General features: G+C 39.9%; 1 protein-coding gene across 2 annotated transcripts; it reads left to right on the top strand.

The window, feature by feature from the left end:
• The first annotated feature begins 7,695 nt into the window (after positions 1–7,695).
• Positions 7,696–25,971, top strand: LOC127380878 (carbonic anhydrase 2). Of its 2 annotated transcripts, XM_051610464.1 has the most exons (7): positions 7,696–7,948; positions 8,522–8,719; positions 18,898–19,016; positions 20,323–20,415; positions 21,185–21,247; positions 22,324–22,479; positions 25,134–25,971. In XM_051610464.1, the coding sequence occupies exons 1-7, from the start codon at positions 7,915–7,917 to the stop codon at positions 25,251–25,253; spliced, it is 783 nt and encodes a 260-aa protein (XP_051466424.1). In that variant the 5' UTR covers positions 7,696–7,914; the 3' UTR covers positions 25,254–25,971. The 2 variants fall into 2 exon arrangements, with proteins under 2 accessions (XP_051466424.1, XP_051466425.1); XM_051610465.1 differs by lacking the exons at positions 7,696–7,948; positions 8,522–8,719 and adding an exon at positions 11,628–16,673.
• The last annotated feature ends 1,911 nt before the right edge of the window (positions 25,972–27,882 follow it).

The following is a 27,882-nucleotide window of genomic DNA, read 5'->3' on the forward strand; positions in this document are numbered from 1 at the left end:
AACCAAGATAACACAGTATCAGGAGCTTTTCTTTCCTTTTCAAATAGAAGCTTACTGGCCTTATTTTTGCTAGCAGATCAGCTTGGATGCTTCCACTTCATATTGCAAGACCACCCCTGAGCTAAATGGCAAGCCTCATCTGCAGATAAATTTCTGCAGATAAAGCACAGCCTGTATGACTGCATAGTCAACCTCACTAGTTATTTTTATTCAGTGCAGCAGCTATGTCAGTTGCCCTTCAGTGTTACTCTGCATTCTAGAAGGCAGTTTCATAATTTCTTCTCTGAGTATAGACATTTCAAATGGTAGCTGTAATTGGCTGCCAAAATGATTGTTTTTGATGACAGCAAGGAAGGATTCAGCAGACAGAGCATGTGATGTCTTCCAGGGAAACAAGCAAATTTTTAGTTCCTTCGTGCCATTGAAGGTTGCTCAGTAGTCCGAATTCACTATACCAAGTTATCTGTGAAGTCACAAAACAGTGCTGTTGTCTTTTTATTTATTTTATTACAGCACTCTGTATTCTAGGCTGGCTGTACACAGCTTTATCATCTCATTACCAACCAACCTTCTGCCTTCATCCCTTTCTACAGAATTTCTTCCCAGAACTGGCAACTGCAACACATTGCTGCCAATGAAAGAGCTATAATAGCTTGTAACAGCATTGTCACCAACCTTTTTCTGGGTCAATACATCACTGTGCTAAGTGTCTCCACTCCTGTGAACTTATTATATAGGTTTTTTCAGCATTTTTCAAACCAAGAATTTGCATATTAAAATTAAACTGATTCAGAAAAATGTCAGGTGCTCATTCTGACAAAGCCACACACACAGCTTAACCGGTCAGCCGAGCCTGTTTCCCAGGCAATTGCTGACAGATAAAATCATGACTACTGAAAATCATGTTCTTGATACTGAAATGAAATGTGGAAATCAGATTTTGTAAGCAACAAGACCAAGATGAAGGTACAATTGCTGTCAGTGCTAGTTCCAGGAAATCTGTATGCTTTCTTCAGGGGATCAAGAATATTTCTCCTTTGAACTCTGGCAATGAGACGCATTAATTCCTTTGGTCTGAATTCAGTTTGAGTTCCCCTTTTTGAAGAATATTCAGGTCAAAACAAGCAGTGGGAAACAGTTTATATCCTGCTGCCAGGCCAAGGCAGAAAGATACTTGGAATTTCAAGGCAAACATAGTTTATGTAATGTTTTGATATAAAATAGGTGGTAGCTACAGTCGGTATCTGTAATAGCAGACAATTTGGTACACAATATACAGTTATTTGTACATTTTGAAAGGCTTTTTACAATGAGCTGCATTATCAAACCAGTTTTGTGTGTAGTATATCAATCCTGGAAGAATACTAATCCGATCAGAATCCTTAAGAAGACTGAGTAATGTTAATGCTTACTGAATAGAAATTTTCAGAGCTGCGTGTGAGAAATATTAAAATGATAAAATATGAAAATAGTTGCTACATTACTGAACTTTGATTTCTGAAAAGTTCATTTTGAGAACTATGTCATAAATCAAAATATTATAAACTAGAAGTATTCAGGTAACATAATAATTTTCAATTTTTATTAATTTAGATCCATGCAAATTAAAAACCTCTACTTTGTATTAATTCTTGTAGAAGTCCAAGTCCTTGCATTCCACCTACAAGTAGGGTCTTTCTCTAACTGTAAACCAGAAACAAATTTTGTAATAATTCTTAATTTTTCACCATTTTCTACTTCTTCTGAAAAATAAAAATATATGGCTTGTACAGATATGAAGAACAAAAGGAACTTTGCAGAAGCAGTTTACACTCCCTGACTTTGTAGAGTGTCTGAAACTCTGATGAGCTTCTAACATTAGTATTTTCATAACTTTAATGAGAGTTAACTCATATACTCAAAGTAAACATCTTAAAATGCTAAAACCATGAAAAGTCATGAACATTTTTTCTACATTTTCCTATGCTGTTTGAAAATGTTCTCACCCCACTGCTTGTTTCTAGAGATAATTGCCATTTTCCTCTGACAGTAGCAGGAAGCCAACTTCACTTTACCTAAAACTGTCTTTTCAGCAGAAAAGCTGTTGCAAAGCTAACTTTTGTCACTATTGTGATTTAATCCTTTGTAGGGTGCATTGCAGGCTGACACTAACATCTTTAGTTAGCCTGGCTGTTTGCAATGTCACTGCACAGTGATTTTCTTCCTAAGCAAGTAGAGGAGATAGCATGTGAAATCCACATCACTGGTCTCTAGGATGGAAGAACATATAGAATATTTTCACAGAAAGGAATAGAATGGAGGCAGACAATATCTATTCTGATACAAAGCCTTAAAAGTAGTTGGTTTAACCAGTGACATTATCCACTGCAGGGGCTGTATTTTTCAGTAGCTTCCTGACAGCTGTTAGAGAAATGACCAAAAACTGGTTCAGCCAACTCTGAACTGCTTTTCTTTTTCACGCCACCTCAGCTCCCAAGCCACAGATCACATTCTGGGGTCATTATTTGACCTGAGGAGAAGATGAAGTATTATTCCCAGTTTAAATTGTTTGAGAGATATCATACCTGAAATACTCATCCTGGTACTTTGTGTCAATGGGTGAGGAAGCCACCAGCAGCCCCACAGGGCAAAATTGAGAAAAACTATGTAAAAGTACCTTTGTTTTACTTTTTCAGAGTCTGTGCTGAAAACAGTTCAGCTAGACCTACAAGCCTAGTCCTACAATTTGCTTTGATCCCACATGTCAGTGAAAAAGCTGAACTGAGTTGAACTTTGTGAAGTGGTTAGCAGTTGTTGTACTAAGCTATTTAAAACCACCAATTTAGGCTTAAACCTTAGCTGAGTAAACACAAAGCCCTAACCATACATAGTATCCATAATAAGCTTTCCTTTTTCAATTTCTGTGGGCAGAATTTATTTTTAAATCAACAATATTTTGCTGCCAGATTTTCCAAAATCAAATTTTTGATTGTCAAATAAGGAATTAACTTACCAAAACAGGAGAACTAAAAATTGAACAGGTGAGTTTATTTTCATTTTTCATGAGTGAAGTCATTGTTCATCACTGCTGAATGCAGTGTAGCTTTTCCCCTCCCTAAAACAGTTTTAAAAAGCCTAACATTGGAATAATGCAATGGTCTGAAAAGTAATTTCTGTGTGGGTGTATGGAATGAGAGAAAGGATGATGAAGTGGATGAGAGGAAACGTAAACAAAACCAGCCTGTAATGACGTGTGTGCTTCCTGTTGTTCTGTGTAGCCTTTAAAGTTCAAAAATCAGCACATAAATATAAGAATAGGAAAAGTTTCAAAGCTTTCTTGCTGAAGTCTTTTAAAACCTTTATGATTCTGTGATTCTGTGAGGTCTTTATCACTGAGTAAGGCATCTAATACAATGTTGACAGGACAACAGGACAATAGGACAATAATGTTAATGTTTTAGCCAGGCTGAAGAGAATGAGAGAGCAGGTAATAGTGCAGGGTCCGAAAGATTAGTTCTGAGACACAAGCTTGAGGTTTAGTTCCTGTTACAATTCAGATTTATATGTAACTCTAAAAAAAATCTGAAGGTCCTTTGCCCCATAAGTCAAGCTATCAGAGAATTCTTGGGAATGTGGAAGCTGTCACTTGAGAAATATACAGCAAAACAGGTATCTCAGTATCTTCCTCAGTAATTTACTCCTAGACAAAAATTTAAACAAACCAATAAACTTTTTGTCAAAACAAAGCTTAGTTGTTTTCACAGAGAATAAAAAAGGTATGTTTTATGTGGCTATTTAATTTATTAAGTATTTGCAAACCTTGGCAGATTTTGTTACTACTTTGAAAACACATCCAGTTCAGTGACAGATTCACAGAGCTGCTAAGATTGTCCAGTCCAATTTGCAGTTTTTCATTAGAATTAGAGGCTTCAGCTGTAGGCTTTGGATCTAAGGCTGGGGTTCATATCCATCATTGTTACTTACACCCATCAATGGTGAAGAGCTGTTGTTATTTATAGGTTTTGCTTTGCAATTTCCTGCTCATGTGGATGTAAAACTTAGCAAAACTTAGCAAACCTTGGCTTGCTGGTCATGCTTGTTTGATCTAGCCCAGGAGGCAGTTGGCTTCCTGGGCTGCAAAAGCATCTTGTCAGCTCATGTTGAGCTTCCCAAAAACCAATAACCCAGTGGCAGATATGGGCCCACCTCTCGAGCCTGTCAAGGTCCCTCTGGATGGCCCACCTTCCCTCCAGCATGCCAACCACACCCCACAGCTTGGTATTGTCAGCAATCTTGCTGAGGGTGCACTCAATTCCACTGTCCATGTTGCCAACAAAGATGGTAAACAGCATTGGTCCCTGTACTGGCCCCTGAGGAACAGCACTCCACTGGTCTCCATTTGGACATTGAATGCTTTGCACAACTCCAGGTGGATTACATCAGTTGCTCTCCTTTTATCCACCAATGCTATAGAAGGCCACCAGATTTCTCAGGTAGGATTTGCCCCTACTGAAGCCCTGTTGTTTGTCACCAACAACACAAGCAAAAGAATATCTCAGTGTGTTTTCCCTACTGCAGATATGTCATGAAACCTGCATTGTCGATACTTGTTATTTTTATTTTCATAATTGCATTTAACTTTCACAGAATAGCTAGAATGAATCAGAATGATGAAGGGTTCTTGCTCAACACAGAAAAAAAACACAGAGAGAAATGTAAAAAAAAAATACTGTAATATGATTTAATGAAAATTAAAAGGTGGATTTACAACATGCTTATTTTATGTACTTATGGGGCCTAAATGATGTATACAGGCTTTGCACTGTCCTTTTCCCAGGAATGGGTGCCATGAATGGTGTGGAGTGAATGAAGAGTTTGCATTTATTGAAACTATTGATGCAGCTTCTGTTTGTATTCACTAATATGATTCAAAATTACCATCAAACACCTATTTGCTTACCATTTTCAGGTGTGTTCTAATGAAAAGAAATAGACGAGATATGAAGAAACTTATCTGGTTTTATTAGTTTCTAAAAACCCTCACAGTAATGACAGAAATGGGAGACAAGATTTCACTGGCATCTTTTCTACCCAAAATGTTAATGTCAGAGTCATGAGTAATCAAATGGCTACAGTAATTATCTAAGCTGTTCCCTGTATTTGTATTGCTTCAAATGTATTTATAATGCTTCTGTTGCCACAGGATTTGTGAACATTTGCTTTAGGAACTGCTCCTACACATTTGGTACGTGCAAGCAGGCCTTACTGGTATGTGTCATTCCTCTGATCTCAACAGAACTGTGGCAGAAGGGCAAGCGCTGTGCTGATGTGTGTATTATGTCATAGAATCATCACAGAATGTTTTGGAAGGGACCTTAAACATCTTCTAGTTCCACAAACACGCCCCCTCCCCCCCACCATGGGCAAGAACACTTCCCACTAGAACAGGCTGCTTAAAGCCCCATCCCTGTGCTTTTGTTGTTGCTAACATCCCTTGCTTTTTGTCACTGCTACACAGCTTCACCAGTGTGCAGTATTATCTGGACTGGACTGTTTCCAGCATCCAGCTTCTTCTCAAGGCTGGTTTATGGCTGTCTTTCATGCATTGCATTCTGCAATGCCACAGTCACAGATTAGAAGAGTCTGATGAAGAAGACAGAAGAGAAAGAGGCTGGAACCTGTGATCCCAAGTCAATAGCAGGCTCTCAACAGCGGCTTCTTGGCAGGGGCTCGAGCCTAATGGTTGAATGATCAAAGAGAATATATATTTGATTTTAAGAACCATGAACCTTCTATTTTTGAGTATATGTCTGTCTGTGCTTAGCATGTTCCACATACCTACTGATAGAAATAACTTGAAAAAGATTAACGTAATTAAAATCCCAGTCTCTTGGTGGTGCTGCTGACTGACTTCATTTGCCTGTGAGAACTCTTTAAGTAAATATTTGAAGAAGCCTACCATGCCAAACATTGTGTCATGCTTAATCCTGTATTTGTCCTTTACGTGGTACTCCCTCTGATGTCAGCAGACACTTGACATCTGAGAGTGCAGAAGAATCAGGCTAAATTGTTTTGTTGTCTCTATATAGCAAGATTAAATGGCAGGAAGCCTTCAGAAAGGTACAGAAATAATATTCCCTCCTACAACACAACGAGGATGTTTTCTGCTTTATTCTTCAAGGATTCTTACCTATATGGATTTGTATACGTGTATGTTTATGAGAGACTGTCCATACACTTGGACAGCACAATCAGCACGTTTAAAAGTGATTGCTGCAAAGTACCTTTAATGTGCAAACAAGGAATTCCTAATACCTTTCTAAGATGTGCATTTCCATTTGCTGTTCTAATAGCACGTAACATCACAGCCAGTAACTTCTGTGCATACAGTTTTGCCTTCACATTTCCATGTTGTGGTTGCTAAATCCTTCTGAGGAGAGACATGCAAATATGAGAGGACACACACTGTGTCAGTCAGTAATAAGCTTTAAATAATTTCTGCTTATACTTGATGGGGTCTGAGAAATGCCTCTAGTTTTTATAAGTAATTTCACAGCTGGTTCCTTTTGCTATTAGCAACACTGACCACATTGTATGAATGGACTTTTCTCCCCCCTCTTAATAAATAAAAACAAATGACATGTTTTACAATGCTGAATGTAAATGATGGACTAATTCTGGTGTTGTTATTCTAGATTTACAGTGACCTCACTCACTGACAACAAAATTTAGACCCCTGCGGTTGAGTCACAACAGAATAAAATTTAAACCATATTTGGACAAAACACCTTAATAAGAAAACGGGATAAACTAATATTGCAGTTACAATGTCATTCCCGTATCAAAAACTGCCCAGAACAAGAGGACACAAAAAAAGCCGTCAGAAAGGATGATCTGCAAACCCACTTGTGTCCGAGTAGCTTCACGGGGCCAGAGAGCCCCGCTGCAGCGCAGGGACAGGCAGCCTCGGCACAGGACCGACTTCAGCTCCTTGCGAAGGGGTTGTCGAGGTGCGATCCCTTCTTTCCGGCAATAAAACACCGGAGTGTTGAGCAACAGAAAAACACCGAAAATATGTATTGCTCAATTTTATTCTCGCGAGTCCATCCTTGGGAGCGGTAGCTGAACTGCTCTCATGGTATGTATGTATTTCCCGAACGCTAAGACATTAATATAAGCACAGCTCTACCTGCTGTCTTCTCCAAAAGTGATTAGAAAAAAACCACTATCAAGTAATAAAGCAATAACGGCCTCATTCCTCTGAAGCTTGACCATAGCTCCCTTCGGCTAAACGCGTTGATCTCCGCCTCCCGATCCCCGTTAATCCGTTCTAGAACCCGGCAACTGTGACAAACCCCCTCGTGAGGCGCTAGGATGCAGGCTCGCACCCCCGCCACGCCACAGCTGCCCTGGCCGCCCAGCCCTCCCCGGCACCCCCGGCAGGGAGCAGCAGCCGCCCGCGCTGCCTTCCCCTGCGCACGCACGTACACACCCCCCCGAGCCGCTCACACCCGCGCACGGAGGCGCGCACCCGCCGGCTCCCGCGGCGCTGCCCCGGCCCGCCGGCACCTCCCCGAGGTCACAGCGCTCCGCAGGTGCGCAATGCGGGAGGGCAGGGAGGGCGTGAGGGAGGGGAGCAAAGCCGGGGCCACCGTCCCCCCCGGGCCTGCCTGCGGCCGCCCCGCGCTGCCCGGCTGCCGGGGGCGCTGCCGGCCGGGCCCGCCGCAGCTCCGCGGCCGCGGCCGATCGCGGATTATAAGGAACCACTCTCTCCGCCCCCAGCAAAGTCTCCCTCCGCCCCCTCCCGCGCTCTCCACCCCTTTCTCCGGCCGCGGAGAAGGGCATGGAGTTGGCGGGAGCCTATAAAAGCCCCTGAGAGCGCGCTGGGGCCACGGCGCTGCGACAGCCTCCGCGGACAGAGCCAGGGCGCGCACCATGTCCCACCACTGGGGATACGGCAGCCACGACGGTGAGTGCCCGGTGGGTGCGGGACACCTGCCGGCAGGTCCCCGGGAGCAGCGCTCGGGACGTGTCCGCTGAGCCCCGCACCGAGCCCTTGCCCGGAGCGGAAACGAGCTCGGTGGCGCTTTTTGCCTTTTTTCCTTTTTTTTTTTTTTTTTTTTTTTTTTAAATTTAATTTTAACCTTGAGGTGCCTCCCGCGCCTGAGCGGGCAGCCAGGCGCTCCGCGCGGTTTGCTTGGAGCATCTTCTGGTTTCCCACTGTCATTCCTTTACTTCCGTCACGGCGCAAGGACGAGGGGAGGACGGGGCGCTGCTCCAGCATGTCGGGGGGGCCTCTCGAAGGACTCCCTGGTAAAACCCCAGGCTCCAGGGCTCGGGGACTGCCGGGTCTCTGTTATGGTGCTCACGTGGGATTTCCCCTTCCCTGTGGTATCAGCACCGGCAGCCCGCAAAGGTCGAACATTATTAGAGACAGATGTTAGTTTTGAAACCCCCTGGTTTCCAGAGTGAGGGGTATCGTTTATATCCTCTCCTCAGCTTCGTGCCTTTTCACACTGAGGTGCTTCATGCTGTCTTGCAGGACCCGCTCACTGGCACGAGCACTTCCCCATCGCCAATGGAGAGCGCCAGTCCCCCATTGACATTTGCAGCAAGTCCGCTAAATACGACTCCTCTCTGAAGCCTCTCAGCTTCAGTTATGATGCCGGCACGGCTAGAAACATAGTCAACAACGGGCACTCCTTCAACGTGGAGTTTGATGATTCTTCTGACAAGTCAGGTGAGAACCTTATCTTCATGGAGATGGGAGAAACTGCTACTAATACTGCTACTAAAATGTCTATTTAGGCAAAAAAATAACAAGGTGTTTTGGTTTCAGTAAGGTTGGGAGCCTTTAAAGACTCAGTGTCCCTTGCAGCTCTTACACACTAGAAGAAAGCTCATCTCCCGTTAAAAGAAAACAGCCTAACCGGGGCAGTTTTGAGCTGCCCTGGTCTAAACTCCAGAAAAGTGAATTGCTCTATTTTTGTTTAAATCAGAAGGATTGGGATAAGGCCTCAGCTGTGAAGACAAAAAAAAAAAAAATAGAACAAAGCATTATTTGACAAGAAAAAAATTAGGCATAGCTCTTCATAAGCTACTGAACAAATAGTGAAAAGAAGAGGTAAAATACATCGTAAGAAGAAATTTGCCTTAGAATAGCAAAGGGTTACAGTTAACAACTTGAAGTGAAAATAGTTTGGAAATACTTTCTTTGGTTATCAAAATATTATTTCATATTTCTGAAGCCAGTAAGCTTCCAGGTTAGTACTGAAACAGAGGAATGATTAGACAATACCTCTTTGTTCTTTCGTAATTTTAACAGGTATTGTTCCTGACATTTATTGATGCTGGGCTTTCTAGGTAAAGATATATGTGACACATTGCTATACAAAGTTTGCTAGCAGGAAAGTTGTTCCTCAGCATGTTACAGTTCATGCTTCAGTTTGGTGAAATTAAGCACTGAATCCTGCAAACCTTTTAGTAATCCTTACTGAAGGAAACCCTGTATTGATGGACAGATGGAATCCAAGCTAGAGTTGCAACAAGGGCTTTGTAGGTTGTCTTTAATTGTTTAGTTTAGTTTTTCAGCTGGTTGAATTTGCAGTAATCACCACCCTGCTGCAATGAATGTGCCTCTATTTTTTATTTTAGACAGCAAAAACAATCCCATTGTAAGTCACTGTCTTCTCTAGACACTGCCTGATTTAACTTGCTTGAGCAAGTGCCCTATTTTTTCTAAGCGTTTTGTTGGTAATGTCATTCCAGGAATGGTGCTGAAAACAAATGATCCATGCCTACTAAAAATTTGGGGGCTTTGCAGATAATGTAACAGTATAAAAGATATTCAGCATTGCACTAAGAATTTGACTGTATTTTAGATACAGTCTTTATATTGAACATTATAAAGTGGTCAGCTGTAATTCTTCACAGTCCTAGAAATTACACATAGGTCCAAGTATAATTTACACCGAGCATCCGCATTAATATTTGTATGGTTTAAAAAAATGGAAGAAGATATTCGGACTTCTTAGTGTTCATTTTTCTGAAGCACTGAGGAGCTGAAGTAGCTGAATGCATGTTCATTTTAACAGTGTTGTGGGGAATAAGATAAATGCCTCAGAGTACAAAAAAAAGGATTATGTTTTCAACAGATGTGTGCGAGTCTGCTCTTGCTGCCATCCTGCTCTCACTGAGTTCAAAGGAGACAGGTTCAGGTCCTCACAGTATAACAGAACTATTATGTCTTCACTTTATGTGTGCATGAATTTGGAAAGACTGTGAAAATAAGGTTGTATTTGGTAACTTGGGAGGAGAAAATGGTGAGAACATATAATAATCTAAAGAACTGTCTGCAGGAAGAATGCTTTTTATGAGAAACGTCTGCAGAACCGGAACATCTGTGACAGGGATCCTCTGGCAGATATGCAGTGACACAGCTTTCAGAGTGGGAGGATAGGAGATACAAGTAGAAATATTCTCAGTAGCTTTATTAGTGAATTAGAAGCTGTTTATTCTTTAGGGGAAAAAACACTGAGCCAATCTTTGTGAAGCCAAGTAAGGGTGGATCCTTCAGTATCACACTTCCTGTTGAAAATTACAGTGCCTAGAATCTACCTGCCGGCATGCTTAATGGCTTCATTGGTATGCAGCTAACTAGGTAACCTACTTTCCTTACACAAAATAGAGCTGTCTTTGACTTGACTGTGCTTAATTCCCTCCTGTTTCTGAAGTGTGTGTACAAAAGTTGTACATGGAATAGTCACAAGGAGAAACTATGAGAAATTATGTCATGTGCTGGTATGTTTTACAGAACACAATAGAATAAAGCCCTGTAAGTACTTCTTGCAGGCTACAGTACATGCTCCTGTGAGCTATCCCATATGCAGTAGTGAATTATCTGTGGTAGTAGGCACAAAATTAAGTCTTTAGATCATTGTATGTGCTTACTCATGTCTTGAAGATTATTCACAAACAAAGAAGTAGATCCCTTCATTAAGAATCTTCAGGCTCATGAGTAATGACACTGAAGCAAATTGAACAGCAGTTCTAGATATTAATGCATGTTTGATTCCTGTGCTTCAGGGTTCTCGCGATACAAAAAAACCCAGGTAGTAACACTGTAGTAAAAATAGGTAAGTAAGCTAAAATACGTGATTGGCTAAAACTCTTTGAAAGTAGTTGTCACTTACTTCTTTGATTCAGGAAAAAAGTGTGTTGATCACAGGTAACAAGAAGTAGATACTAAAATAGTCAAAGTTTTGATGTAAAATATTTTTTCCCAATTAAAAGGCTCTTCTACCAAAATATATATTTGTTACATTATGCAAGTGCATATCAGGATATGTAGTGTAAAGCTGCTGCTTGTATCAGTGAAACATAAACAATATAAAAAAAATCTGATTGGTTCAGATGATATTCCATCTGTATTGTTTAGAATAGTAAGGATGTAAAACAAAAGTTTAACTCTTTAAGCAGAAATAATGTATGTGCAATTTACGTGACTAGTGTATCTTCACAGAAGAAAAGACATTCTTCTCTGCTCTTAGAAGATCTCTTTACTAACAGGTGAAACTTTAGAGACATAAATCTTGATTCAGGTTTTACTATGCCTATGACCTATACAAATTTTCTCTTACAAAGTTGTTTTAACAGAGAAGTTATCTTAAAACCTTTGTGATAGCTTTTGAACCTTTGTTTTAATTCCTTTTAATTTTATTAGATATGCTTAGATGTCAGTAAGCATGCTTAGAAAAACCCTCTTCCTAAACGATTACCCACAAATCTTGCATGTCAGTTTTTGTAGTACAGCCTTTGAATTTCTTGGGCTACGTGACAACTGCTATATTCCAGAATACACTTCTAAAGGCTCAGACAATTCCCAAAGTGAATCCCCCTTCATATTTCACAGTTGGTAGTTGTAAGACATGCTGTACAGAAAGAAAATTCACAAATCAGCATTGCTATGTTTGTGGACTTTTTTTTTTTGATTGCTGAAATTCCATTGTGTTCTCGTGGATAGAAGATGCCTTCTGTCTAGTTTCCTTGCAGTTTTTCAGAACGTTTTCTTGGATGTGTGTGTAGAAAGTGAACAGTGAACTTCCTCTTCAGTTGTTATCCAGTTTCTCTTCTTTAGTTCTTGCAGTTTCTTTCTTAGTTCTCATGTCCACTGTCTTTTAATAACAGCGAAAGGTCAAGTATTTGTAGGCATTAGTCTTTAAAATTTCTATAGCTTTAAATAAAAGTAACAACTCATTGCAATAAACTGTCATCTGATAGAGAACTACAAATTCAGGTTCATCCACTCTTGTATCCTGGGACCTGACCTTCCCCGTACGAGTGAAGCAAATGGTGCAGTGAACAGTTAAATTATAAAAGCACACCCCATTTTAGAATTGTATAACAAAGGACTGCCCTTCAGGGTACTTATTTTAACATATTAAACACTTTATGTTATAGTCTTCTGTAAGGGCAAATGTGTTCTTCCAGTCATTTTAAAAGATAGAAGTAAACGGTGACTTCTCAGGGCTGTAAAACCACAGGAAGTGACTTGGCTCAAGAAAGCATGAAAAGCCCTAGAGAAGTTTTTGTAACATAGTTACAGTGTGTTCTCTGTGTAAGTTTCCCAGGAAAACTTCAGAATTCACCTAAAACCTGAAACTCAAATGGAAAATTCACACAGCAGTAGGCACTGTATCAGTATTTTCTGATCATGTGTGTATGATGAGCTGATAAAAGGAAGAAGTCAATCAGCAATTCATGTATTCTGTACCAATAATGTTAAAATACTGTATTTTAGATTTGGAACCTGACAGAAGTGAATTACAGCTATGGTGTAAGGCTCTAGGGACATTATGAAATATACTGATAATTTCTGCTTGTTGACAAGTCACTTAATTATTTCCTTCATTGCTGGTGAGCTAGAGATGATACTGAAATCAAAGACAGAGTCCTATGTAAATCTGACACTGTTGCAAATATTCAGTTACAATAGAAGTTTAAAATTATGAAGAGACCTAGGGAAATGAAAATACTCTATTGACCTTGGAACTAGCACCACTTGAGAGACTTTGTCATTACCCAGTTCTTCCTGTAATTGTAAACATTAATGAGGAAGCTTCAACTGTCTTGATTTATGATTTGCTATCATAATTTATTTTGTGTATTTGTTATTCAGTAGTCAATGCATGATCACTGCTTACTGTGAAAGTTGTGCCACTGTTGCTCTTTTCCCATATTCTGCCTCAGCAGGTATACTGAGGAAGAAACACACAGGTCTGCTGTCCTTAAGGAAGAACTTTGAATTCAAGTCACTGTTACTGGACTATTTTTAGGCTTCCCAGCTCCAAAGATGTAACCTTAGCTGTGCCAGAATAATATTGCATGTTATCAGCCATGGATTAAAGGTCCACAATACAGTACAGCCCAAGCACTGTACTGACCCTTCCAAATCAGTGTAGTATTCAGACACCTGTCAAGGTGTCACAACTACTGTTGTGCACACTTGACTAGAAGGTCAGAGGTTGTATAAGTTGTGTAATCTTTAAGGCATTTCTCTAGTGAACTGGGATCACCAGACGCTGCAAAGTCTCTGTAAGCAGGTGACTTGAGAATAGAACTAGTATTTCCAGGAACTGGAAGGGAAGATAAGAGGGCCTGAGATAAGTCCTGCATGGTTCAGGCCTTAATTTCTTTAAAGAGCACAAAAGTGCCCTTCATTTGCATAAACTTTGTTTGTGATTTTTTTTTTTTGTTTGGTTTTTGACATGCAACTTCTAACTAGAATTCTGACATGGATTGTCTTTAAGAATCATGGTAACTTCCTCCCTTCTTCCAAATTCCTCCTCTAGAGGTGCTTTTAGTGCAAAAGCAGGATAAACTAGTCAGTTGTTATCACTTAGGGCCACTTAGAAAAGTTTATTTTTAAGATGTAGTAAAAGCCATGTGCCAGATGTCACTATGACTACTCTTCCCAGCTGATATATTTGTTGATTTACTTATATGCATGAGGGACTGCTCCTTTCTTACAAGCAATGCTCATGCAATACATTTGTTCATCCTCTTAGATCTCAGCATAGTATGAGCACCATAATGAATACACAATTTTTGGTACAGTAAGCAGTCACTGAGATTAATATTACAGGTATTACCATCAGAAATTAAACCAGTTCTTATTTTGAAGAGAGTTTTAATGCTTCCAAGAACTCAGTTCTTACAAAGTCATTGTCAGTTGCAATGGTGTGAAACGTGAGGACTGAAGGCTGATCAGGGACTCAGTACAGCACCTTATGACTCTCCAAGAACCTCTGTTTAAGAGACTACATGAGAAATAAACTCCACTTGTCCCAGGGAGTGAGAGGAAAGTTAAGAACCTGAATTATTTTCTGTCTCTCTGAGTGCTACTCTTTCTAGATGAAAGAGTTCAGCTGAGGTAAATCAGAACCACTGACCTGCTGCTGATCCACACGTCTGCAGACCTGCTGCATTTTGGCACATGTTTCATTCTGGTCTATCTCTGTGGACCATCCTTCTTGCCTTATCAGACTAACCTTCTAGCAGGGTCAGAGTAGGGTTTTCTTCTGAGATACCAGTTACGTAGTTTTACTCTTGGGTGAAACCTATTACAGATGTTTTCTGCGAGTATGATCCTTACGGTCAGATGCTTGCATGCCATCTTGCTCTCTTGCTTGTCATGATACAGCAGCAGAGGAGGAATGTCTGAAAGAGATAATGTAAAGAAGGAAACATCTCACAAAATGAGACTCTCTGTGCTCCACATTTCACAGGACTGACAGCTCACCCTAGCTGAACTCTTCAGTCCACCAGATGGGGAAGCCCATCTTTGCATAAGAACATCCTCTAAGAGCCTTTTTTTGTGCTATTAATAGTGCATGGTGCTCAAGATCTTTTTCTCAAGTAATGCTAAGTCTCCTCAAGGCCTGTTTTCTATCATACAGATGTCTGTGTATACACAGAATCTTGCAAAAATCAACATTAATGTATAGACTATGCATATATTTACATATGCACATACTTAAAATGTCACAGACACATGCACATCTGCTGTAGGCTGATACAAAATCGTGGCTTTCTTTATACCAAAGCAATGTATATGCAAGAGGGCTGTCCTCAAAGACAGATTCTGTGACATGTCCTGCTGCTAGGTTGTTGTTTGATGGAATTTTAATTAGAACTCACTTTTCTATATTTGGAGCGCTGTGCATCCATTGTGCTGTAGTGGGCTCATTATTTCAGCTACTAGAAGGAGCTTTGCTGTCAGTGATTTCCATTTTGAGAACATTTTCTCATTCTGCACTGTCTCAGAGTAAAAATCTTTAGTATTTTTCTTACCAGACTAATTTTTATGATAGGAAAAAAATAATTCTAACTCATGAAATGATCTTGTAGTTCAGCCATTTTGTGTCTTTGTTTGAGAGCTTTATTGCCTTGATGAGATTTATTAGTCTGCTGCACTATATAGAGAGAACCTCCCATAGGAGGTAACTAAATAACAGTAATTCCACAGTATTGCTGCAAAAATTCACAAATGTGGATGCTGCCATGCCCCGAAAAAAAGCTAGGAAGTGTTCAACAGTATTTTTTACAAAGCTGTTTTGTTCCACATAGGAAAGGTGAATACCTGGTGACTTGCCTTTACATAGAACAGTGAAGTTATGTGGCCTCAGTAAAGAGCTGTCCCAGATAGAGTTAACCTTCTTTATCCAAGATATCCCACAGACATAAAGGTAGCAGTTTGTGTGGTTATTTGATTTTCCAAATTACAGCTGCTAATACTTAGGCTCATCTAATTTGGAAAATGTTATGAGAACATTTAATAACAGTGCAATATAATTGCTGGATGTTACTAGTATTACTTCTCCAGTAAGAATAAAAGGTTGATGGCAGTTACTATTTCATAATCTAAGCAAAGTAGCTCCAAATTTGTCTCATTGTAACATTTCAAGTAACTGTCAAATAGAAAAAAATAAAATAAAATTGCCTTTTCCAGCTGTTGCTTCTTGGGCTGTTGCACATCTATGGAGACCAGGTTACTGCTGTAGATTGTGTTGAGTAGGATGAACCTGTATGAAAGCAATGTGTTTTCCAGGTTGGTTGATGCTCTCTTCACCTTGCATCTGAAGCCATGCTATGTAACAGAAGGGAGAGCAGCTGTATATGTATTTCCAGGATGGTGTACACTAATATGGATTTGAAAAGGAAGGGGGCTAATGGTGAAATGCTCAAACGTGATTTGGAGTTTCCCCATCCCTCCGAAAAGAAGGGGATGGAAAGGTTGGATTTCTGTTGTCAATGTGGTGTTAATTGATGTTCATGTCACACAGGACAGGGATGTTCTTCATATGACTGTTGCTCTGATTCCTGATGAACTTTCAGGCTGCAAGAGCTGGTAGCATTTATTCATGGTTTAAAAAGCTTGTGTTGGGAAAAAATGAAGCTTTAACATTTCTACTTTGCCTTTTAAGTTTAATTTTAAAATTTACTTCCTTGGAAAGGCTGAGAAGTATTAAAAAATAGTAACTGCTTAATGTAAGCTAGAACAAGAAGGGCTGTTCTGTAATTAAGCCTGCTGAATTTGTATTAATTTACACTAATCTAATTATTACTTTCTTTGAATGCTCTGCTGTGAGTCAAAATAAGCTAGTGCTGGATTTGAGAACCACAGAATGAGAAAAGTAAGCAAAAACTGCCAACAGGTTTTTCTCTATCTTTTGATTTTTTGAGACTATAACAAACTGTGTAAACAAGTAACACTGCAAATGGATTTCTGAATATTGCATGGTTTTGCTTTTCAGCATGCTTTCCATTGATTAATAATGGCAGATTAACCTGTTCTGCGCTACTGCTTTCTGAGGCTGAGGAATGGTGGAACCTCAGTTCATATGTACCTGCACCGAGCAGCTAGTCCATTAGCCAAAGGAACTGAAGCTGAGACATTGCAACTCCATGGCATAATTCTTAAATGAAGTATGATAATTGTGTGGATTAAATGATTTTGCATCTGTAAAGACATAGCAAGCCATTACTTTGTTTTCAAAAGGAACTAATGCAGTCACTGTTCTGGAAAAAAGTAGTATGATTTGTAGTCCTGTGGTTGAAACAGTTATGATTCTTGGCAACTAGCACATGCAGAGATGTAAAGGTAGAGTAAGATATGTTCCTATTTAGTTACTTTTAGTAGTCATTCTTCTTTGTATCACATAGCTTGGCAGTAAGTAGGGCAAGTCTTGGTCTGTTGGCTGTTCAGTGTTGGTACAGTGTCAGAAATTACAAGGGGTGCAGTGGAACATAGATCCACGTTTTTCAAGGAGAAATACATGTTGGGAGACTTCTAAATATATTTACCAAAGAAGCCCCAGAGAAATGCTAAATTTGTCCACTGAACCAAAATTGTGCATGTGTAAGGCACACCAGTGAAAACAAAGGTATTTTTATATATGTTGTATTTAGTTTTCATGTACTCCAGTTTTTTAGTCATCCTAATCACACCATTGCCAAGTATCCACGACTGTTCTCCATGCTTGTATATAATCAGACCTATTCAAACCTGAACAGACAATGACCTTTTATTATCTGCATTTGATGTATATTTTCACACATGCACGTGTTGTCATAGTGTCTAGAATATTTGCAGGCTGAGAGGAAAGCATCTTTACTCCACAGTACCATTTTGTTTGTGGCACATACATAGAGCACACTTACATGTGATATTTGATGTCAATACTCTTCTGTCACTTTATTGTGTATATATATACTTACACAGAGAAAATTATCTCTAAGATATATAACACTCCAAATTACATTTTAAAATATTTATTTTTAAGTATTAATGTATTAAAGATTTAATTGTGAATTTGAAACACTTAGCAAAAAGAACCAAAATAAAACAGCAAACCAGAAACCGGTGTGAAAACTTGCTCTAATAACTTAGATAAATAGCTCTATTTTGTAGAAATATTTGTTATTGTTCTGTGCTTTATGCTGCAGTGGAGGAGACAATGTCTGTGCCCTGAGAATTTAACAGTAATAGGACTTGATCCTGTGTATCATAATGGTGATTGGTCACATTTTAAATACAAAGTTAAAACTAACCAGCAGATTAAGGGAACTCAGGGGAGCTCGCTCCTACTTAATTAAAAGTGTGGCTGGGCAGTCCACTTACAGCAGTCATGTGGCAGGAGTCATGTCAGGGAGTGGAGAGCATAAATAAACACCTCCTTTCCAATCCATATTTTAAAAAATCTGCTTCTGCAGGCTGTGCCATTCTCACCACCATTAAAAAAAAAAAACACAAACCAACAAAACATTCTTGATGAGTAAATGATGGGAGGGACAAGAGATTTGAATTTGTATCTCTGCCATGGCTTGTTCTATGTCTAGTGCTTTGCCTTGCTGCAGCCCATGGCTAACAAGTGTTTAGGTTTAATTTGGAACCAAAAGCATTTTACTCAGTCCAATCGATGGGATTTGCAGGATTAAGGCTGAAATGGATAAAGTATCTAAAATGAAGGGACAGAGTGCATTAGTAAGTCAAAGATAATTTGGTCTTCAAGTGTACTTTCATAGAATAACTCTATATGGGCCTCTTCTAGAGGGTTTTCTTGGCCTTTATTTATTTGGTGACAGAAAAGTTACATACTTAGGTCTTCCCTCGTCACCTGTAATAGTAGCATGCCTGTTGAATTGCTGATGAGACACTTACTGTAAATTCACTTATAGTTTTAGATGTGTATTATTTATTTTGGCATATTGCAGCAATGTACCATTGAGGATGATCTGGAGTAGCATGTCAGCATGCAGAGCAATAAACTGTAATTCACTTGGAAGACTTGAGATGGACGTTCCAGTTTGAAGTGCAAAGGTTATGTGAGATGCTAATGGGAGCTCTTTGCTTTGTAGTGCTGCAGGGAGGAGCTCTGGATGGAGTCTACAGGCTGGCACAGTTTCACATTCACTGGGGATCCTGTGAGGGCCAAGGGTCTGAGCACACTGTGGATGGTGTGAAGTATGATGCAGAGGTAGGATATACTTTACCTTCTTCAGTCTTTTATGTATAGTGAATATTTTAAAAAATATTCCACCACAGTAGGAGCTTCTGTACAGATACTCATAGGGCAAGAAATTGTGGAGGTTACCAGAGGAGATACAGTGTACAGTGCCATTCCAAGACCCGTTGCAAGAACAGAGATAAGGATTGGAGCACTGTTTTTTTTTTTCAGCAACTTCATGTAAAAGAGACTACAGAATCAGAAAAAACACACACTGCTTTCTCAGTGACTCTGGAAAATGTTGAAGAAGTAGAATTGCAGCACCTCCATACACAGACTTCCCCTTTCCTGTCTTGAATTTTTAACATTAGAGAGATTTATATAAATGACAGAATACTTTTGGGACAGACTCTTTCATCTTTTGATAGCAAATAAGCAAGGGGAGCTGTGAAGAGGGCAGGTAGCAAAGTGAGACCAAGCAGACACGTTATAATATCCTTAGACTTAAGATGTCCCTTGGACCACTACAGAAATGGAGTGACTTTAGTGCCTTGCATCCCACCTTTCTGTGTTCCCTGTTTAGAAATCTACCTTTGAATACTGTGACAGATTTTTTTAACCATTTCATAAATGCACATTGGCTGAACATACCTGCTGCTTTTTCTTGAGACAGAAGTAGCTTTTGTCTTTTTTGAGAAACTTGCCAGTGTCTTCAGATCTATTCACAGTACCAGTTACTTGCTCAACTTGACTTGCAGATACGAGGAAACAGGTGAACTTCAGTTAGAAATAACTTGGAAATCAAAAAGAAAGCAACATCCTGGCTAACGGGACCTGGATATTGATTTCATGTTCTTTTCAAAAGTTTTCAGAAAATAATTGTTTTTAAAAAAACTCTCCAGATTGCAGGTCAAATCTATAGTTAATATCTCTTCTCTGACACCAGCAATCATTATCTTCCAGTGTTTATAAGAACTCCAGGATAGATACCATTAAAATCCTGCAGGCTGCAAGCAGGAAAAACTCATGCTGAAGATAACAGGAGTTTCACTGAACTAAAAGCAGTATGATACAGCCACAGTTTGCATTTAGAACTCATCTGGGAATAGGAGTGAGAAACAAAATAAAATGCATGACAAAAATCTCTTTGCATAAATTAAACTTGAAAGTAGATGAATGATTCAACAAATTCTTAGCTGTACACCAGTTTTAAAATCTCAGCAGTAAAACACCATCTGCTCTTAATGCTTAATAAATTACTTCCCTGCATCCTCATTTGTAAAATATTGTGGATAGAATATTATCTTCATAGTGCTGCTTGTTTTCTTGTTTCTAGCTCCACATTGTTCACTGGAATGTGAAATATGGTAAATTTGCTGAAGCTGTGAAGCATCCTGATGGTTTGGCTGTGGTAGGCATCTTCATGAAGGTTAGTTAATCATTTTCTTTTCTATTATTTGGTTGAGTCTAGTATGTTCGTTGTGTTGCAGGGGGGACTTAAGAGCCTAAAATATAAAATATGGCAGCATTCTGCTGTACTGTATGAATCCATAGTGAGCTAGGTGGTGCTCCAAATTCTTTACTTTCTCAACATTTAGAAACTGTGTACCAGCCATGGAGTGTGACTGCCATCAGTCACTGGGGTGGCCCTGTGGCAGCATACTTGCCTTCATCAGGACAGTGACATTGCCAAAACTCTTAGCAGTGAAAGGTGATGTAGATAACTGACAAAGTTGTGTGTATGAATCTACAGTAGGACCAGCCTAAATAACACCTATTTTCCTTTTCCTGTCACTGGTAAATATCCAGAGCATTTTGTCTTAGTTGAAGTGACTTCACAGCTAGCTGGAGGTGACTGCAGCCCTGCAGTGTGCACTCTGGCCTGGCCTTGCTGTATTTTATTAGGAGGGTGACTTCTATGAAAAAAGAGCAGCTCAAGTCCAAAAATAAATCCACATACTGCAAATGAAAATAACTTTAATCTGTCTAGTGTCCTTGGCTGACCCATTTATGCTGACTGTCAGCTGGCATGATTTTGCAGAGACAGTTCCAGTCACTTTTGCTGCAATACTCCTGATATGTAATGAAACAATGCTGGGAAAATGTACTATATAATGTTTCCTTGAGCACTGTAACAGAAAACTAAAGGTATCTTGAGAGTGCATGGTTATTTTCTTTTCATGTGGTTTGTGTTACAGGTAGGAAATGCCAGGCCTGAAATACAGAAAGTTGTGGATGCTCTGAACTCCATTCAAACAAAGGTATTATGTGCTCTCTGTGTTAATTTAGACCAATCACAACTGTGCTCTGTGCTCTGTTCTGTTCTTCTTCAGATAGTGTCTTTTTTTTTTTTTTTTTTTTTTTAAACTTCTTCCCCTTCTGATGCATGTGTGAAAGTAAAACAAACCTTTCTGCCAGGTGCTCCTGTAATCCTAAATGTGAAAGAGATTTAAGTGAAGCTGTGGTACAGGGTAGGGAATACTAGAAGTTGAGATCATGCTGTATTGCTGTGGCTACATTTTTCTGCCTTTAAACTGCATTTAAACCAGTAGAGGTAGGATTTCTCTTCCTAATCTAAACTGCTTTTCTGGGTGCCCTTTCTAGCCATTGGTGACTGATGCAAAAGGCACTTTTCCTCATCTCTGTGTCTATGGGATAAATTTCCTTCTTCCAAGAGGGAATGCTTCTCTTGGCTATTTCTAGAAGGAGTCCAGATAGGAGCTTCAATCAGGATGTATAACTCTTGGGGGGTGAGGGGGGAACCTTTCTGTATTTTAAATATTGTGTGAAATATATGTATGATCTTAATGAGCTGAGTGATGAGAAACCAAAAGTACTTACTGGGTAAATAGATACCTTCATAGTGGGTACAGGCCTGTGCCAATGAGAAATGTGGGCAGGAAAGGTAAAGAATGAAACTGCATTGTCATCTTTGTCATCAGGCTTCCTTTAAGGTAGATGAATGTAGCCATTTACTGCAGTGGACTCTCAGGTTCTCCTAAGGTCTGTATTTCTAGTGCAATCAGTGTACATGGCGTCTGAAATATTACTGATGCTTCAAGCAAGGTCAAATCATATGTCTAGGAGCAAGAAACATAAATTCAACGTTTGAAATGAGAAACTATGTTTTGAAACTCTCAGATTGTAAGAAATATATTGCTGAAATGTTTTTCAATCCAAATGTACTGTAGGAGACACTCAACACTTCAGCCCAAACTTCATTTCTGCTGTTCTCCAAATATGGAGCTTCTTCCCATTGAAGACTTCACTGCTGCAAGCTCAGTGTGTGTCTGTGGTCTCTCCTCTAATGTTAGTCCATTTACTTTCTTTATTGTAGGGGAAGCAAGCTTCTTTCACAAACTTTGACCCTACTGGACTGCTTCCTGCATGCAGAGACTATTGGACATACCCTGGCTCACTGACCACTCCTCCACTGCTTGAATGTGTGGTCTGGCACGTTCTGAAGGAGCCCATCACTGTCAGCTCCGAGCAGGTAGGTCTGCAATAGATGGTGCTAGTAGATGTGTACTGGAGTCACGTTGATTGGTTCTGTTCAGCCCTCCTCCTGGTAAGCTTTGAAGTGACAGTTTGTTACTGCAGAGCTACGCAGGGTTTTACCTAGCATCACGTGTCAAAAATGTATTTCCAAAGTGGTTATCCTCTTCTGACAGGACTCTGCTTCTATGTGTGAAAGTAGAGTTTGCTGTAAAATGTAAGGCTGTCCTGTATCTGGACACAGTCCAGGGAAAAATTTGAGAGTTTTAAAGGTGTAATAAGGCTTTCCAAATAGGTGGTTAGAGCTCCCATGTGGTAAAAATCTGGGAAATTTGTAGCATGCATGAAAGGACCATTTGCACATGCAGAGTTAGTCTAGCAAGTATTGGGAGCATCAGCAGGTTTGCTGTACATACATAGACTACCTATCTGGGTATACTTGCCCTGAAAATACTGGGTTCATCAAGCACCTGAAGATCATGTGTTCTGCATCCACGGTCTCACACTGTAGATCTGTAGTTGGTTTGTTGATCTTCCAGCATTTCCATGACACAGAGCTCATTTTACAAGTTCTGTTCAGCACAGAACAGACTGGGAAATCCCACGCAGAATTGTGACAATCCTAACAAAACCACATTGTTTGGAAGAGAGAAAACTTGCAGATTCCAGAAGTCCTGAAAAACCTCCTTTATTCTGTTCATCAGCTTGAGGAGAATAGAATCTTTCTAGTAGGAAGGAGTTAATATCAGTTAAATCACTCCTGGCCCTAGCTTTCTGCACCATCCATTAATGAAATTGCATTGAGTCCAGATTCCATCCTTGAGTTTGCATCTGTGTGCTTGGGAGATATAAGTAGAATCTACAGCCTGTAAATATAAATTAGCCCTGAAGGGCTTTAGTTTACCCTTCAAACTCTTAAATCTGTTCTATCAATAGCAGATGTGCTAACAATATGCATGTAATTCCAGGGGGTTTATTCAGCTGATGTGGAAAAAAGTACAACTGAGCTGTTGTGGGACTTAATGTAATAAAAGATACAGTAAAATACAAGGAAGAACTTTTGAAAATACTAATTATAGCAAATATTACCATCAATAAACTGTAAGGGAGCATTAAAGATGACACAGTTTACTTATTCTAAACTGCTGGTATTGCTATTGATAATCCAAGGTTTGCAAATATGTTTTTATTATGGGCAGGAGCACATTCACCAAAATAGTTGTTTTTCCTACTACACCTACTTAAACTACCTACAAGTGGTAAATGACACTACTTGTTTCTCCCACACACACCCCTCCATGTTGCCATCAACATTTCAAAGATGGATTTGAGATCAAAACAGTGTGTATGGCAGCTTGCCTTTTTATTCCAAGGCTGGAAACAAATAACCATAAAGCAGAGCATTGACATTGGGTTTAAGTTGAATTGGTTTGCCAGAGGTAGATAAAAGCTGGCTGTTAGAGCAGGGTGTAGCGGGCCTGTTATCATTTGCTGTGTTGACACAGCAGTTCCTGGCAGAGGCTGAGCTCTGAACTTTGTTCTAGTCAGTCCTGAAGGTAAAGTGTTCTCCTGGGCTGGTCACTGCTGGGGGCATTCTTGTAGCCTGACTTGTATGAAATCCTGTATGCCACCTACATATTTCTGTCAGCAGTTCCAGCTGTCTTTGCAAGGTCACTTTTGGGATGGGTTGTTACTTTGGCACAGTCTTTTTAGTAGTTTTGGAGATTCCCACTTAGACATGAAGGTTCTCTTATTATGTCAGACTGTGCAAACTAATTTTACTTCAGCAACAAGCACTAAAACCTTACTCCACATCAATAGGAGCATATTGTACTTTTGTATCCCACAGTATTTGAAAATCAAGATGATCTTGAATGAATTTGACTGCTTTAATTTGACCCAGTGGTGTACGGTTTGGGGATTTTTTGGTGTGGGGTTCATTTATTTATTTATTTATTATTTCAACCAGATTAAAAAAAATTCCAACTTTTTTAAAAGAGTAAAACCAGTACAACTTTTAAAGGATTCTGAAAGGGTTTCAATTTGGGATCAAGGACAAACAACTCTTTGTCCACAGAATTCAGAAAATGTGTGTCTAAGTCTTAGGTCTCTGTGCTTTCTGAATTCTTATAGCTAGGATATTTTGTGGACAGGAGAGCCTGTGTTAGGGGCAGAAAATGATGTTAGGTCAAGTGGGCTCGAGCATCTCTCCTATGAAGAGAGGCTGAGAGGGTTGGGATTCTTCAGACTGGAGAAGAGAAGGCTCCAAGAGACCTTAGGGCAGCCTTCCAGTACCTGAAGGAGCTTCAGGAAAGCTAGGGAGGGACATTTTACAAGGGTATGTAGTGATAGGACAAGGGGGAAAGGGTTCAAACTGAAAGATAGCAAACTAAGATATTAGGAAGAAGTTATTTAGGGTGAGGGTGGTGAGACACTGGCACAGGTTGCCCAGGGAAGTTGTGGGTGCCCCATCCCTGGAAGTGTTCAAGGCCAGGTCAGATGGGATTTGGAGCAACCTGGTCTGGGGGAAAGCGTTCCTGCCCAAGTAAAACTTTGAGTTGAACCTCTGCCTCAGGCCTAAGGTGTGTAGTTTAAATAGTCCCACTAAAACAAGAGTATGCATTCTGAGGATGTTTGTGCCTTTTTCCACAGATGTGCAAACTCCGTGGCCTTTGCTTCAGTGCTGAGAATGAGCCCGTGTGCCATATGGTGGACAACTGGCGCCCGTGTCAGCCTTTGAAGAGCAGAGAAGTTAGAGCTTCCTTCCAGTAACCTCAGTGCTGAGCGTGTTAGAAATTGCTGTGTTCGTGAGGAGCCCTTTTTGCTAAGCACAAATCAAACCTTTGCCACGTGTGCCCTGGCAACATCTTGTCTCCAGATCCATTCTTTCTTTCATTCTGCAGCTAAAATGCCAGCTAATTAAATGTGAAAGGCTCTTGGCCAAATAGAAAAGGGTTCTTAAGGTGTGGGGGCTGGGGGAGGCTTGGGAGGGTGGTGGCTGTGTGCATTTTGGTGACTATTTCTGCGACTGACGTTTTGGTGTAACACAGTAAGTTGGTGATAGTGATATAAGCCATTTTAAGAAACCTCATCCACAGATGTGATAGTTCACATAACTAACGATAACTTGAAGCTTTGTGAAAAGCACAGGAATATAGAATCTAGATATGATTTAGGAAAAACAAGTATTTTGAGAAAGTAAAGCAAAATGAATATTGAGAATTAGACTTCTTAGATTTTAAGAAACTGACATGTAAATATTTTTGAGACTGTTTTACATTTTTACCCATTCTATCAACAACCTTGATTATGTCTTAATGATAGTGTTGGATTTTTTTAATTAAAAATGTCCTAAATTAAGTATTACCTTTAAAAGTTATTACCATAGTAATAATAAAAAATATCTTTTCATTGAAATAATATATGCTCTAATTTAAAGAGGAAAATAATATTGTATTTTAGATAACTTCTCTAATAAATCTATACTTATGTTTATGCTTCCATGTTGTTATTTTAATTCAAGAAAGGAATCACTAATCTGTTTGCATCATTGCATATTAAATGCAATTACTAAATGTGTAGTACATTGAGAATTAGTTTCAATTACACTGAAGATGAGTGCAAACCTATATGGATATGTTAGGAAATTTTCTCTCAGTAGCTCTAAGTTGTTTGTTTTTTGTTTTTTAACAATCACTACAAATTATTCTCAAAGTAGACTGCATAATAAAAGATCCCTCACAAGAATTTTAAACAAAATCATGCTGAAGAATGGTCTTCTCCAAACCAGTTCCTTAAAATTGCCTATCACAGAATCACACAATCTTAGGGTTTGGAAGGGACCTCAAAAGATCATCTAGTCCAACCCCCCTGCCAGAGCAGGATCACCTAGAGCACATCACACAGGAATGTGTCCAGGTGGGTTTTGAATGTCTCCAGCAAAGGAGACTCCACAACCTCTCTGGGCAGCCTGTTCCAGTGCTCTGTCACTCTCACAGGAAAGAACTTTTTTCTGATATTTACATGGAACCTCCTATGTTCCAGTTTGCACCCATTGCTCCTTGTCCTGTCACTAGACATCACTGAAAAAAGCCTGGCTGCATCATCCTGACACTCACCCTTAACATATTTGTAAACATTGATGAGGTTGCCCCTCAGTCTCCTCTTCTCCAAGCTAGAGACCTGCTCCCTCAGCCTTTCCTCATAAGGGAGATGTTCCACTCCCTTCATCTTTGTGGCTCTGTGTGGGACTCTTTCAAGCAGTTCCCTGTCCTTCTTGAACTGAGGGGCCCAGAACTGGACACAATACTCCAGATGCGGCCTCACCAAGGCAGAATAGAGGGGGAGAAGAACCTCTCGACCTACTAACCACACCCTTTCTAATCCACCCCAGGATGCCATTGGCCTTCTTGGCCACAAGGGCACATTGCTGGCTCATGGTCATCCTCCTGTCCACCAGGACGCCCTGGTCCCTTTCTCCTACACTGGTATCCAGCAGGTCAGTCCCCAACCTGTACTGGTACATGGGGTTGTTCTTCCTCAGATGCAAGACTCTACACTTGCCCTTGTTGAATTTCATCAAGTTTCTCCCTGCCCAACTCTCCAGCCTGTCAAGTATATTCCTTTTTTTCCCAGTGTACAGGCAGGCAGTAATCACAAATAATCACATATTAGGGCACTCCTAAAATTAAAAAAAAATAATAATAATAATTATGAGAGCCCTGGATTTTCAAACCCATACCTTGACAGCTATGATACCCTGCCTACTAGGGGATAAGACTTTTTGAGAAGTGGTAATCTCATTGGTACTTGTACAGTTTTAATAGTATTCAGGCTAGTATGTGGCAGAGAATGCAAATTTCTCCCTAATGGCTGGGGTAAAAACCTGGAAATGCCTGTAAAGTTCTAACCACTGCTGCAATAAAAAAGTTCGATAAATCATATTCCATCACACTTCAAGGTTGTTCCATAAGTAATAAATAACAGCAAAACCAACCAACATCAGCCATATATTTCTCATCTTGCTGGCATGAGCCTGTTTACCTGGAATGTTGCCAGTGCCATATGTTTGCCTTTGCTGAATATGAAGCACTTTTGTATTCAGCCAGGCAGCGCAAGCTGATGTTTGTAAGTTTGTACTTGGTGTACCGGAGGACTCTGCTGTATGTCTTAGCTATGTGGTCTACAAGGAACACTTTTTTTTTTTTTTTTTTTTTCATAAGTGAACAAACGTAGAGAACCTGTCACCAAAATCCTCACAAGAACTTCTCTCCAGCATAAAATGGTACGTGGGCTTATCACAAGTTCACACTTTGCAGTTAGACTCTTGTGCAATGGATAACCTTTCCAAGGAAGACTTACATATTACGTCAACCCAGAAATGAAGAAAAATTTCCCTGGC

The sequence above is a fragment of the Apus apus genome, chromosome 2 (genome assembly GCF_020740795.1).
Source record: "Apus apus isolate bApuApu2 chromosome 2, bApuApu2.pri.cur, whole genome shotgun sequence".
NCBI classification, from domain to species: Eukaryota; Metazoa; Chordata; class Aves; order Apodiformes; family Apodidae; genus Apus; species Apus apus.